This window comes from Propithecus coquereli, unplaced genomic scaffold (assembly GCF_000956105.1).
Source record: "Propithecus coquereli isolate 6110/MARCELLA unplaced genomic scaffold, Pcoq_1.0 Scaffold109, whole genome shotgun sequence".
Classification (NCBI taxonomy): Eukaryota; Metazoa; Chordata; class Mammalia; order Primates; family Indriidae; genus Propithecus; species Propithecus coquereli.
In genome coordinates, this window is record NW_012134858.1 from 3,378,447 (window position 1) to 3,392,901 (window position 14,455).

The following is a 14,455-nucleotide window of genomic DNA, read 5'->3' on the forward strand; positions in this document are numbered from 1 at the left end:
GGCAGAGGGGGCGCGGCAGGAGGAAGGAGTGGTCTCGCCACGCCCTCCCGCCCCGGCCGGCGGGGGCTGGGAACGGGTCCCCCAGCTCTGTGCCCACTAATTGGTCTCATCAGGCGCCGGCAGAAGCCTCCAGCTGCGCAGCTCCCAGCCGAGTCATCCGCTTAGCGCCCTCGCACCAGCCCGCGCTCGCGCCCCGCGCCCCCCCGCCGCCGCCGCCCTCATTGTCGTCTCTGCCCTCCTCGCGGGGCCAGGGCATGCTCCGCGCTCCCGCGGCCGGGCCGGGCGGCGGCAAGCGACACGACCCGCCGGCGGCGACATGAGGCGTGGCCGGTGGGCCGCCCTGGTCCTGGGGCTGCTACGCCTCTGCCTGGGTGAGCGGTCGCCGGGCGAGGGCGGGGGCGTCAGCGCTTCCCCGGGTGGCCACAGGAACGTGGTCCTGGGCCGTCCGCTTCCAAAGTGGGACTCGGGCTGGGGGACTGAGCCGGGGAATCCTTCCAGCTGCCCGACCCCTGGTACCGGGAGCTCCCGGGGCGCTTGTCCCGGCGCCGGCGTCCCAGAGCCCTGGGGCTTGCGCCCCGACCCCCGCTGCTCTCCGCCTGCAGAGAAGCTGGGCTGCTCGCATGGCTGTGTGGGGCGGGGGAGGCTGCGCCGGCTCACCGGGTGACCTTGGCGGGGGCACTGCCGCTCTCCGAGCACGGGTACCCGGTCTGTCCATTGATGGGGGTGGCTTGGGCGCTACCTGGGTTATAAGCTTCCTGCCAAGCCCGAGCCCAGCCTGAGCCCACCACGGTGGGAGGGTCGGGGGGACTTTCTGGTTGGCCCCCAGCGGGGTCCCTCGGTGCGCCCGGGTCGAGGAGGTGGAGCACCCCGCCCACTAGTGGGACCTGACGCGTGACCGCGCTGGTGCTCAACGCCTCTGGTGCCGGTCTGTTCTGTCTCTGTCCTCTTCCCAGCCCAGGCCAACTTTGCCCCCTACTTCTTCGACAACGGGGTCGGCAGCACCAACGGAAACATGGCCCTGTTCAGCCTCCCAGAGGACACCCCCGTGGGTGAGTAGTCCTGGCACCCGCCCCCATAGGTCTCCCTGAGGGCTAGGTTGCTTTCTCCTGGACCTAGGAACCAAACTGTGATTTCTTGGAGCCTAAGAGGTTTAATGCACTCCCCAGGGCGTCCTGTTTGCTCTCTGAATTCCCCAGGGCAGTATCGGGAAAGGAGGTCACCGCTGCCATGGCGACCTAAGCCTGGCCAGTCCTGGAGACCAGGGTGTGAACCCTGAGACAGGGTCAGCCCTAAGCGGCAGGCAGTGGCTCACAGCATGGCAGTAACCCTGCCCCTTACCTGCTGTGTGACCTTGAGCAAACATATTTACCTCCCTGAGCCTCAGGTCTCTAGGCTTTAAAATGGCCCAGGAGTATCCAGCTTGCTGAGATTTGCAGAGAACAGGGAGAAGGAGAGAGAGGAGAGATTTCACACTCCCTCTTGCTCTCCCTGTGGGACGGGGAACCCTGAGGAAAAGGAGGGGCTAGGAGAGCAAAGCAGGCACCTGCCTTCAGAAATCCCTGCAGAGCCAGTCCGGGCGTTGGGGCACCCTGCTGCACCGCTGGGCACCCCTCCTGCCTTAGTGGCTGCTCCCTTTTCCCCTGGCCCCCCAAACCCAGGGAGCCCCCAGTCTTGGCTCCTGAGAGAGCCAGGCAGAGGGAAACAGGCTCTACAGTTGGACACAGCAGACCTGCGCCTCCTCTGTGATGTGCGCTGTGGGGTGCAATCTGGCAAGTAGCTGGAACAGCTGCGAAGAACAAAGATAAAAAGTGAGAAGCAGCCAGCAGGGCTGAGGCCAGCAGTGAGCGCCCAGGTCAGGGCGGTGTCTTTGGCACTGAACTGAATAGTCACTTTATTAATATAAACAGCTGAATCCTTGGTCCTGAGCAGCTGCCAGCTTTAGGAAGTTGGGTCGCAGGTTCTGCGTCTGCCCCCTGTGTCTCCTTCCAGGCTCTCATGTCTACACCCTGAACGGAACAGACCCGGAGGGAGACCCTGTCTCCTACCACATCAGCTTTGACCCCAGCGCTAGAAGCGTCTTTTCCATTGACCCCAATTTTGGAAACATCACTCTGGTCGAAGAGCTGGACAGAGAGGTACGGGGAGATACAGGGAGCGCTGCGGGACTGCCGCGGCAGACAGACCTCTGCCGGCTGGAAGGTCCCGGAGACACAGTGGTTAGAACCTCTCTGCAGGTCAGGGGGTGAGGGGCTGCCGTGGCACACTCTCTCTGTGGGAGCTCTAGGTTGCTCCCCAGAGGCAGAGGAAGCTTTACTCTCACAGAGCAAACAGTGGGGTTCCTCTAGTGAGCACCCGCCAGCCCTGCTAATCTTTTAAGCATGTTCAATTAAATCTGTTTCCACTTCGAAGTTTCTGAAAGAAAGCTCATAAAGTGATTTTTCAAGCCTGTCCTTGGAGAGGTCCTGTACACGCCAGGAAACTCCAAGCAGACCAGGGCTGGAAAGAGTGGCTGAGAGAGTCTGAGCTTGGCAGACGCCCGCATTCCCCTCTGCACCCTCTGAACCTGCCGGTGACAGGGGATGGGCTTTGTCTCCTTGGAGACCCAACACCAGGCCAGTCAGCTGAGGTAGCCTCTTAACTGGGCCTCAGCCATGGGGCTGCTGCCAGCTCTGGTTCGATGGCAGCATCCACTCGCCGCAGGCCAGGTGGAGAAAGGAAAGGGAGGTCCCAGAGACTGCCGTGGGGACACGAGGATGGTGGCTGTGTCTGTGCTGCCAGCACCCCCTCCCAGTACCTGTGGGATCGGGCGACCTCCAATGCCCCTGCTCATCGACACCCCTCCACACCCCTGTCCCACCATGTCCTAAGAGCGCTGAGACACCACGGATGTGGACCTCTGCAGAACCTGGAATATGGAGAGATGAGGAGAGATAAGGGGGAGGAAAAGGAAATGAGAAGAAAGGGAAAAAGTCTCCCTCGTGGGACCTTGAGCATGCCAGGGTGACTTCTCTCCTCACTTGAACTGGAGAGCGTTTTCTGTTGGAGCTTCACAGGCTCTCGGGGTTTATGAGAGCCCCTGACACAAAAAGCCCTGAAATAAGGTCTCAAGATGGCAGGAGGCAACTTTCGGCCATGCCAGGCAGGTGATCACCACCACCCCTCCCTGCTCCAGGGCTTCATGCACGTGCCCAGGCCTCATGCTGGTGTGTGGAGCAGAGAGAGGTCCAGAGAGCTCGGGGGTCCCATGGCACGTCAGACTCCCAGACGCTCAGCCCCTGTGCTCTCTTACAGAGGGAGGATGAGATTGAAGCCATCATCAGCATTTCCGACGGCCTGAATCTGGTGAGTGCACCCCCAGGCCAGCCCCTGGCAGCACGCAGCATTCGGGCCTGAGAAGGCTGAGGCTGGGGGCCCCCAGGAAATTTAAGCCAGGGCCCAGCAAGACCCGCCCAGAGCGCCCACAGGAGAGGGCTGCAGCGAGGGTAGAGGGGAAGGAAGGGAGGGAGGGGGATGGAGAGACCAGGCTCTCTCAGGGGAACTTCTGATGGGTTTAACCCGAGTTCTGCAGCCCTCCCCATCTGCCTTCTCCAACCTGGGTCTTGGCCCCCTGCCCAGCCATCAGAGCTGAACACCTGGGCGTCCAGATGCTCTCCTCACATGCTTCCCAGCTACCACCTCCCCCTGCCCTCCTCAGTGCCCCCGGGATGACTGCAGCAGTCTCCAGGGGCTCCCTGGCTGCCTGACCCCCTTGTCCCAATTGCCTCCAAAGCTGTCACGGTGGAACATAGATCTGCCCACTCCCAGGCTCACAAAGCACTAACAGCTGGCCCCGCCACCCGAAGGGTGAAAGCCACACTTTGGTCTGGCATTCTGCACCTCCCTGTTGGGCACCATCTGCCTCACCACTTCTCCCACACCCACCCCACCAACCTCTAGCCATAAACCCACTTCTGTCCTCCGAACTCACCATGCATTTCACTGTCTTCCTTTGCACACGCAGCCCCTTCCTCCAGGCACACCTTTCCACCCCTCTCCTTCTGCCAAAGCTGCCGCAGGGCTTAATTCTCGCTCCTGGGAGAAGCCTTCCTGCTCTCCACCACCACAGCCTGGGCCCCTGGGTACAGCGCTCACAACCCCCAGGGAGGCATCTACACAGGCCATGGTGCTCTTGTTGCCCCCGGAGTGGTGCAGGTCAGGGACCTCACTCTCAGTGCCTGGCATGGCCCTGTTATCACCACATTCTTTCATACGCTGATCTTTGCCCCCAAATCGCAGCCACCATGACCAGTGCGAAATAACACACAGTCAGACTGTCTTCTGTCTCCAGGATGGAACACAGTGTTGGACACCACGTTGCTGCTTAATAATATTTGTTGCATGAAGGGATAAAAGAAGGAAGGAAGGGAGAGAGAGAGAGGAGGGATGGGCAGGGACATCTACCTGGGGGTGTTAGAGTCCACTGTCCCTTGAGCCCCAAAAAGGTCTCACTGCCTGGACTCCTGACTTTTCTGCCCTTTCTCAGGTGGCAGAAAAAGTCGTGATCCTGGTGACTGATGCCAATGACGAGGCGCCCAGGTTCATCCAGGAGCCTTATGTTGTCCTGGTTCCTGAGGTGAGCGGGGGGCCACTAGGCAGGGCTGAAACTGCTACCCCAGGTCCCTGGGGCTGCTCTGTGGCCTGGAGTGCAGGGCACCTGCCCATCAACTATCGCGCTTGGCAGAGCCTCCCATGTCACCCTCCCTGCCCCCCGCATTCACTTCTGATCCAAAGTAACACTCATTTGCTATTTCCATTATAATCATAAAGTATGTTTATTGTAGAAATATGAAATATATAGAAAAGGAGGGAAAAAAGAGTTTTAAAAATCACCCTCAATCTCTCCAACTGGAGACTTGTTAAATTTCGGTGCATTTCCTTCTAGTCTTTTTTGTGATTATGTATATTTTCTTCTGTTTCTTCAGCATAGTTGTGACCGTACTGAACCATGCTTTCCGTATCCTATTTTCCACTTAAGTTATAACACGAGCATTTTCCTCATCCATTGTGAAATCTGGGTCACTATCGTTTTAATAGCTTCCATCGAGTGAACATTCCATCATTTACAGAATCATCCCCTGATGTTTGGACATTTAAGGTGCTTCAAATTTTTGCTGTCATAGTTTTATTTTTTTAAATTAGGATTATTTCCTTAAGATACCATCCAAGATTTGAAATGACTGGGTCACAGCATGCATACCCATGGGGTGTTGCCAGATTGCTCTTCCAGAAGGGCAGCGGATTGCTCCCTCCCCTGCGACACCGGGCAGGGTTTGTCCCCTCTCCCCTTGCCAACACTGGGATTCCCGAAGTTTAACATGTCAGCTGATTCTCTAGCAGGAAGATACCTCATTCTTGTTTTAAACTGTAGGTGTGTGGTCCCCGGTGAGCCTAAATACGTCTATGGTTCTGAACCATTTCCTCCATGCGAATTGCTGTTTCATATTTAGACCCTTTATCTATTTGGGGTCTTGGTGTTTTCTTCTCACCCTCTCCCTGAGGACATCCCCACCCGGCTGCATCTTCTTGAGCTCCCTTTTCTTTCCCTCCTTCCAGCACCCACACTGCCTCCCCCTGGAGGGGGCTCACACACGCATCCCCACCCCCTCACCTCTTTCTAGCCCTTCACTCCCCTGACCCCCCCGCTCCAGGGCCCCCTGGCTCCCCGAGCACCCTGTCACTGCCCCTGACCCTCTCCCCATGGCTGTGACCCCTCAGGACACACCTGCTGGGAGCAGCATCTTTAAGGTCCACGCGGTGGACAAGGACACTGGCTCTGGAGGGAGTGTCACCTACTTCCTGCAGGTAAGGTGGGACACCCAGGAGAGGCTGGGTGGGAGGGACAGAAGCCTTCTTCCCCTGACGGGTCCATCCTGGCTTCCTCTGAGTTGGCCCGTCCCCACCCTCCTCCCGGGTCCCCAGGACCTTCAGTCCCCCACGTCCCCAACCCCTTCCCCAGAGGCTCCCACATAGGGCAGAAGAACCGATCTGGGCCTGGAATGGTCAATAGGAAAAAAAGGCAGAAGGGACAACTCTCAGAAGGAGGGTTACGACGCCCCTGAAAACACAGGTTCTGGAGAAATCCCCTGGACTCCTCAGGTACTGGGGAGATCCCACCTCTTACCACTTGAGTGACCTTAAACACCTTATCTAACGGTTCCAGCTCAGCTTCCCCACCTGTAAAACGGAGGGATGGGAGCACATCCTCACCGGTTGTTGTGAGCACTCCATACACATAAAGCTTCAGTAACAGCAGCCGGCACAGGATGCCTGACCCCAGCTAGCTAGAAGGGCCCCAAGCACCCCACAGGGGGCAGGTGCTCCTTGCCGGCCTCCTTCATTCTGCAGATGCCCTCTGCATCATCTCTTGCCCCCACCCTCGTGCTGCCTGGGACTGGCCCACCGCAGTCACCTGCTCCATGCGGTTGGAAGGTTCCAAAGCTCCTCTCCTTCACTGTGACATGTTAGCCCCTACGCTCTCGGGCTTAGAGCGTGCAGCAGATGTTTCTGCCTGCTGGAAACTCCAGGCCAGAGCTTAGCCCAGGGCTGAGCTCCTCTTTGTTTTCCATCTGAGCAGGGAGAAAATCGAAGGCCCTGAAAGGGAACATTCTGGTTTTGACAGAGGGCATGGGAGAAGAAGTCTGGGACCTCCCTCTGAAGGGGAACCTGGGGCCAGAAAACTGGGTGCCCTGAAGTTTGAACCTCAGCCCAAAGGCCAGACTTCCGGTGACAGGGGGCAGTGAGGATCCCCTTTAGTAAGCAGAGCAGGCATTCCTGGGGCCGGCCTGGGTTCCTCCCTGAAGCCCAGCCAGCTCCCCAACTTTCACAGAACCTGCACTCCACCCAGTTTGCCATGGACCGCCACAGCGGGGTGCTGCGCCTTCAGGCTGGGGCCACTCTGGACTATGAGAAGTCCCCGACCCACTATGTCACCGTGGTTGCCAAGGTAATGGGGGGGAGCATCCAGTCTTCCCTCAGCACTTGGGCTAGAACAGAGTCGGGGTCCACCGTGTCGTAGGGGCCATTTGGAGAGCAGGAGGTGTGACGGGTGTGGGGAAATGGGGGGACAGCAGTTCGGAATCTATTCTGCCTGGATGTGTTCTCCGGGGAGGCTGGAGAGGGCACATTCCTTTCTGGAGGAGGCATTTGCTCCTCCAAAGTGACAGGAAACTGACATGCCGGGGTGCCCTGGGTAGGAGCAGAGGACTGTGTTCCTCTCACACCCCACGGCTCGGCCTCCAGGTGCCCCCTCTCTCTGGCCAGCCTCTCTCCCCCTCCTCCCCCTCTCCGTGTGACCAGTTACCCTTTCTGAGCCTTGGTGTCCTCATCGCCCGTCCCTGAACCCTAACTAAGCTCCTCGCATGTCTGAAGTGCACCATGTGGAACCGGAAATCAGCAGGTGCCCAGACAAGGAACACGAAATCCCCGTCGTCCCTCCAGGCTCGGCACTCGCCTTTCAGGAAGGCCCTTGCTGGTCACAGACGGGCCGCAGGCCATCCTGCTGCAGCCTGTTCCGGAAGGCCTGAGGCAGCCCGCCTGCCGGGACTCTGGGGGGCTCAGCTGGGCGCGCACCTCCCTTACCCAGGCTCAGGCGCGAGGCCTGCGTCATGCTCCCGTGGGCCCAGTGGCGCCCAGCACAGGCCGAGCACGTAGTAGGTCCTCGGGAGGTGTGTGAGGCGCAATTCCCGCCGGGAGGGGAGATTCAGCTCCAAGCACCTCCTCTGCTGCCCCTGCCGGCCATGATTTCCCTGGAGAGAGAACTAACCCTGTGTCCAGCCTTCTGCACGCTGGGCACCGACTGAACCCTGCACGCATCATCCCTTTTAACTTTCCCAACACTCCTCTGAGAGGAGACTCACCTCCAGGGGGTGCAAACAGGAGCACACAGAGACTCAGAGAGGGCAACTGGCCGCACAGCCAGCAGGGCAGGAGCCCTCGGAGTCTAACAGGGTGTGTTTGACTCCAGAGCCCAGCCTGTCTTCACTCTCCTCTGTGCCCCCAATTCTTCCCCAGGATGGTGGGGGGAGGCTCCGAGGGGCCGACGTGGTGTTCTCAGCCACCACCACCGTCACGGTCAACGTGGAGGACGTGCAGGACACGGCCCCTGTCTTCGTGGGCACACCTTACTATGGCTACGTGTATGAGGACACTCTTCCGGTGGGTGGCTGCGCCCCTTACCCAGAATCCCCTCCCAACGCCTCCTGTCCTGTCCCTCGTGACTCTTGGGACCCCCTGCCAGGGCTGACTGGGCTCAGCCCGGGTCACCCTCCACACACAGAGCCCAGCTCTGGACTCACTGAGGCTCCGGCCATGAACTGGCCTTTTGACCCCAACCAGACCGCGAGCTCCCACGGGCAGAGATCAGGCCGGAGTCAGACCTCACTAGGCCACGGCTCTAGAACCCTCCGTGGAACTGAACTACATTTTCCGTTTGCACTTCCCCATTTTCTGAGTGTTCTTGACTTTATACAACAAGGAAAACACCTATCGAGGACCTAGCGTGGAGACGAGCTCAGAGTGAGGGGAGAGAAATGGCGGGCTGCCAATGGTGGGCGGAGGCTCAGCACCGGGCAGGGGGAGGCCCAGGCCGTCCAGCCGAGGAGCCAAGGGCAGAAGGAGGTGCAGAGGGTCAGGGCCCGGGAGCGGGGGCGGCCCCTGGACCGGGGCAGGAAGTAGCCACGAGTAGGCCAGAGAGAATGGCCTGCGCGGGGTGCTTAAGTGCGGGCGGCGGGCACAGGTGGAGCGAGACTCGTTTGGTCACGACAGCGCTGCCCCAAACCCTCCGACACCGGCAACCAAGGCCCATAGGCTCGAATCCTGATCCTGGGACTTCGCCTTTGAGGCTGTCCGTGCCCAGCCCCTCTCCCACCTGTCTCTGCCCCCTCCCTTCGTGCACCTCTGATGGAGGGGCCGTCGGGGGCGGTAGAGGCGAGGCTGAGGGCTGAGTGTGGCCTGTGGACCAGGAGTTGGTGCGGACCCTGGGCCCTGGGCGGCCCCCTGCGCCAGCCCCTACGGGTGAGGAAGCAGCGGGGGCTCAGGCTGTGCCTCCAGCCCTGGGAGGCCAGGGGCGCTGAGAACCCCCAGCGAAGCAGGGCGGGGCCGTGCTCCGGGCCACGCGGAGGCCGGACTCTTTTCCCCTTGGCGATGGGAGCAGTGTCTGTGGAGGGGAGGCCCCTGTCTCTCCCCTCAGCCTCAGGCAGCTGTTCTGCTCCTCCAAGGGCTCGGAGGTCCTGAAGGTGGTCGCCGTGGACGGAGATCGGGGCAAACCCCACCGCCTTCTCTACAGCCTCGTGAATGGTGAGTCTGGGGCTTTGGGGCTGCAGCTCCGACTCTTTGGTTACCAGGTTCCCCAAGCTCTGGATCCCAGCTCCCTCATCCATAGGACCAGGGGGTCCTAGTTGTGTGGAGAGAAGGGGCTGGACCCCCCAGGAGATGGCAAGTGTCCCAGAGCACGTGCTCCGGCCCCTGCATGTCGTTATATTTGGCATGGGTGGCGCTGATCCGTGCTCCCTTCACCCTGGGCACACGCTCATCGGTGGGAACAGGTGGCAACATCTCTCACACTTATTAAATTGCTTTGTATATCTTCTCATTCTTTTTAATGTTTTAGCCTAGAGCATATAGCTGAATTAAGTGAATCAAATGCAGTGATAATGTGGCATCTCCCTAGTGCTAGCCCGATATATGGATGAGAAAACTGAGGTTCAGAGAAGCTCAGGGGGCATCCCAAGTTCCCACCGCTGGATTTGACCCTGTGTCTGCTGGCTCCAGAGTCTGTGCTCTTCCTAAAACCAGGCAGCAACTGAGCAGGCCGAGCGGTCCCTGGGGTGGGCCAAGTCATCACACCAGGCACCTTGATCCCAATGTGCACATGTCTAGACACCCCAACCCTGTCCCCTGGACACACTTGGTGCACACTTGCTCTCAGCGGTTCACACATGGACAGACAAGGCCACCATCACACATGGGCTCCTTTCTGCAAGCACAAAGACCCTTGGCTGCCTTCCCTCCCTACCACCGCTGCAAACCTTCGCCCAGTTGCAGAGCACCCATCCCGCCCGTCTCCGCACCGCCTCTCCTCCTCCTCCTCCAGTCTCCTCTCCCTCTCTCCTCTCTTTCGTCCTCCCCTCCCTTCCCTGCTTCCCCTTCCTTCCCTCTTTCTCTTTCCTTCACACACACACACACACACACACACACCCATACATGTGCATGCACACACACATACACATACACACACTATTATGCATAAGAGAAGGAACACAGTGTGGAATCTGGGGGCTGAACAGAAGTGAGTAAAAGTCCCAGCTCTGCACTTGCTGTGTAACCTCACACAAGTTACTTAGCCCCTCTGAGACTCGGTTTCCTCATGGCAAGACACAGGTGACAAGATTACATTCTGTGGAGGAGACTTCCCGAGGTAAGGAGAGGAGCGTGTGGCACAACTGCCTGCGCCCCACCGTGGCCCTGTGCGGAACTACAGGGCACATCTCTCTGACAGGGAGCGATGGTGCCTTTGAAATTAACGAGACGTCTGGAGCCATCTTGGTCATGCAGAGCCCTGCCCAGCTCCAGAGAGAGGTGTATGAGCTGCACATACAGGTACCTTCCCTCTAGCCTGGTCTTCCCTGCCCACCCTTCAGCCCTGGAAGGCTACAAAGGCCCTGGAAGGTCCTTCCTTCCAGCCCCCTGGGCTCACAGTCTGGGGAGGGAGCTAAATGTTGCTGCAAAGAGCACCCACATCAGGCTGCAGCAGATGCACAGGAAGCCCCCAGGGAGGGGAGGGGGACATAAACTCCCAAGCAGAGTCATGAAAAGGCAGGAGGAGGTAGCACTGAAGCAGCAGTGCCTCACGCATGGGTAGGATCCAGCAGGTGCATACTGGTGGCAGGGGCATTGGCTGGGTGGGGGCAGAGTGAGGAAAATCCAAGCCAGGAAAGCCCAGAGAGCCCAGGCTGGAGGGGAGAGCACATGATGTGTTAAGAAAACACCCAGGAGTCAGGTGAGACCAGAGCAGAGAGCCCACGGCAGCCTGGCGAAGAAGGGAAGTTGGACTCCCAGGCTGGGGCCAGAGGAGCGGTGGCCCCGAATGTGGGGAATGGGTTTGTGCCCAGGGCAGGACACATGACCTGCACAGTCACACAGGGACCATGCTTAGAAGCATCCCACACTAAGCTTAATGCTCTGCTAGTTGCTGTCTTGAAATTCCTGATAGTGTTTGAACAAGGGACCCTGGACTGTTATTTTTCACCAGACAAATTATTAATATCTAGCTGGTCCTGCCCACAAGCAATAAAGACCCATTGAAGGTTCCAAGCAGGGTTACAGTCACTTGGAAGCTCCCTCTGGCTGCTCACTGGACCAGTGGAGTTTCCAAATTGGGAGAGTTTGGCCAACCAAGACTTCCAGGACCCTCTCCTGGGAATGGGAAGGACTCGCAGCCGGGTGATTCTGGCCCCAGTCCCAGCCTAGAATTTGGGAATTATGGTCTCGACTCAGGCTCGGAGGGAACTGGATGGGATGGAGGGAGGCAGAGTCATTCGACAGGGTGACAGAGGAAGAGGGTCTGTGAGGAAGAGGGGAGGCGGATGGCAGGAAGGGACAAATCGAAATCACGAATGAGTCACACTGCACAGAACGTGGCAGTTGGTGGGTGTGACAGTGAGGGATGGGGTGGCGATACCATCAGGAGCACCAGAGAGGAGGCAAGTGACCAGGCGGGGAATGGCCAGTTTGGGCACCTGAGGGGCATGCAAGTTGAAGCACCCAAACTTGGGCATACAGGTTTGGAACTTGGGGGACAGAGCGTCAACTTACAGGCAGCTGTGAGAGGCATGGGGGATGGGGAATGAGAGAATGGCTGCAGGGAGAGAGGAGCAGTCACCAAGCACGGCTGGGGGAGCCATGGAGGGGGCTGAGAGTGAGCAGGGGGGCAGGGGCAGGGGCAGGAGACCCCCGGGAGGGGCCAGAGAGGCTGAGGAGGACCTGCAGAGAGCACAGTCACATTGGCCAAGGGAGCAGAGCACAGTGCCGGATGCAGCGTGGAAGTCAGTGTGAACTGTCTGCGTGGGGCGTGGGGTGAGAATGAGTGGGAAGCAGGGATGGAAATGGCAGGCGTGGGCTTCTGAGAAGGGAGAGAGTCAGGACAGCAGTGAGGGTGTGAGGAGGGGAGGGTCATTTTAGGGTGGATAAGACCAGGCATACTCATAGAACCAGGGAAAAGAGACTTCGAAGAGGCTCATAGGATATTTGCCACATGGTTCATGACTGTGGGCTCTGAGCCCTGGCTTTGCAGCCTGTATTGTTTATCCATCGCTGCATAACAAGTTACCCCAAACTTGGCAGCTTAAAACAACACACGTGCATATCTCGCAGTTTCTGTGGGTCAGGAGTCCGGGCTCAGCTTGGCTGGGTCTCAGTTTTAAGTTCTCTCCTGTGACTGCAATAAGATTGTCAGCCAGGACCAGGTCTCATCTGAAGGCTTGACTGGGGAAAGATTGACTCCCACATTCACCTGGTTATTGAAAGGACTCAGCTTCTGTGGGCTGTTGGGCTAAGAGCCTCAGGTCCTGGTTGGCCTCAGGCTAGCGGTCACCATCAGTTCCTCGTCACGTGGGCCTCTCCAGCATCACTGCCTGCTTCATCCGCTATTGAGACAAAGTTTTGGTCTCTTGTAATCTAATCATGATGTGAGATCTCATCATCTTTGCCACATGCTATCAGTTAGAAGCAAGTCACTAGGCCAGGCCACACTTAAGGAGAGAGGATTATACAAGGGCACGAAGAGTGGGATCACTGGGGGCATCTCAAGAGCCCGCCTGCACATAGCCATAGCCACCTGTCCCCACCCCAGGTGACCGAGGTCAGCTCTGTGGGGAGCCCAGCTGCCCAGGCCATGGTCCCCGTAACCATCAGGATTGTGGACCTCAACAACCACCCGCCGACATTCTACGGCGAGAGCGGGCCCCAGAACAGGTTTGAGCTGTCCATGAATGAGCATCCGCCCCAGGGCGAGATCCTACGGGGCCTCAAGATCACCGTCAACGACTCCGACCAGGTACGTGGTGCAGCCCTCTACCCCGCCTTCCTGCAGAGGGCGCGTAGCCGAGGTCCCAAAGATAACTAGGTCTGCATCAGCCTCCACTGCATATGTGGCAGAGCCAGGCAGGTCACAGAACGAATGAAACAGGAGGGTGTAACCAAGAGGGAAGGAGGGAGAGTGGCCAACCAAAGACTATCTGCTTAGCCGAAAGGCAATTAACACTCAGGTCAAAAGTAAAAGCCAGTCCAACAAAATCAAATCTGCATCTGACCAGCCACATAGGCATTTGTGAATGTGACCTACACAGGGCTGGGAGTTCTGTTTGTTACCTGGCTCAATCCTCATAACTTGGTAAACTTTCTGATCCTTGATCAACTCACCTATAGAGAGAAGTAATAATACTCACCCCCCCAGGGTTAAGGGCATACAAAAGCTCCTTCTATATAGCATAAAACATATATTAATAAAATTCTATTCTCATTTATCTTCCCTCTTTGCTATCTACAAACTATCGCTCAGGGAGCCAATGCCAAATTCAACTTGCGGCTGGTGGGACTCGGGGGCATCTTCCGCGTGGTCCCACAGACAGTCCTGAACGAAGCTCAGGTTACCATCATTGTGGAGAACTCAGCTGCCATTGACTTTGAAAAATCCGAAGTGTTAACCTTCAAGGTAGGTGGTGCTTCGCGCTGCCCTGAAAGGGGTGGGGCTTCCAGGAGCTCACACCAGCATCACGATTCATTCCTGAGGGGGCTCTCCTGTCACTCCCGGCCCTCCCTGGCCCCATTCTTTTCCTCCCTGACCCTCTGTCCCCGGCGCGATGCGATATTGGGGAATGGTGGTGGGGGAGGAAGAAGAGGGGTACACAGAGCCTTCTGTAGGCTACTCACAGCCTCAGTGTCACCGAACTCCCGCCCTCTAAACCACAACCAGCCCCAGGAATGCAAAGAAAAACTTCCAGCGTAATTTGCCATGTTAATAGATAGAGAGAGAAAAACTGTTTGATTATCAAGGTGGATGCTTTCTCATAGGCCTTTGACATTTGTCATCTTATTCTGATAACAACCTTAGCAGAAGAGGGAAAAAATACTTTTTTGACATCATCCATAATTATGTAAAATTACAAGTGTATATAAAATGCATTTTATGTATTAACATATAAGTTATATATTTTTAAAAGGAAAAATAAATACTTCATGGATATTATTTAAATTGTTACCATTATTTATAATTATACACACATATGCATATCCACCTATAGCCAGCAATGTGCTTAAAAGTGAAATACAAAAAGCAGCCTATGAAGCAAGGAACAAGACATGAATACCTGCTAGCACCACTATTATTTAACATGATTCCTATAATAACATTATTCTTGGA

General features: G+C 57.4%; 1 protein-coding gene across 2 annotated transcripts in view; it reads left to right on the plus strand.

The window, feature by feature from the left end:
* Window positions 1-209: 209 nt before the first annotated feature.
* Window positions 210-14,455, plus strand: part of CDHR1 (cadherin-related family member 1) — a 29,690-nt gene continuing 15,444 nt past the window's right edge. Inside the window, exons 1-12 of one of the 2 annotated variants that reach the window (XM_012647998.1) lie at window positions 210-371; window positions 954-1,049; window positions 1,990-2,135; window positions 3,292-3,342; window positions 4,523-4,612; window positions 5,755-5,841; window positions 6,866-6,982; window positions 8,050-8,193; window positions 9,255-9,333; window positions 10,535-10,635; window positions 12,887-13,090; window positions 13,595-13,747. In XM_012647998.1, the coding sequence (XP_012503452.1) occupies window positions 317-371; window positions 954-1,049; window positions 1,990-2,135; window positions 3,292-3,342; window positions 4,523-4,612; window positions 5,755-5,841; window positions 6,866-6,982; window positions 8,050-8,193; window positions 9,255-9,333; window positions 10,535-10,635; window positions 12,887-13,090; window positions 13,595-13,747 (1,323 nt within the window). In that variant the 5' untranslated portion in view covers window positions 210-316. The remainder of the gene's footprint in view (window positions 372-953; window positions 1,050-1,989; window positions 2,136-3,291; window positions 3,343-4,522; window positions 4,613-5,754; window positions 5,842-6,865; window positions 6,983-8,049; window positions 8,194-9,254; window positions 9,334-10,534; window positions 10,636-12,886; window positions 13,091-13,594; window positions 13,748-14,455) is intronic. The other variant, XM_012647989.1, reaches the window with a different exon arrangement.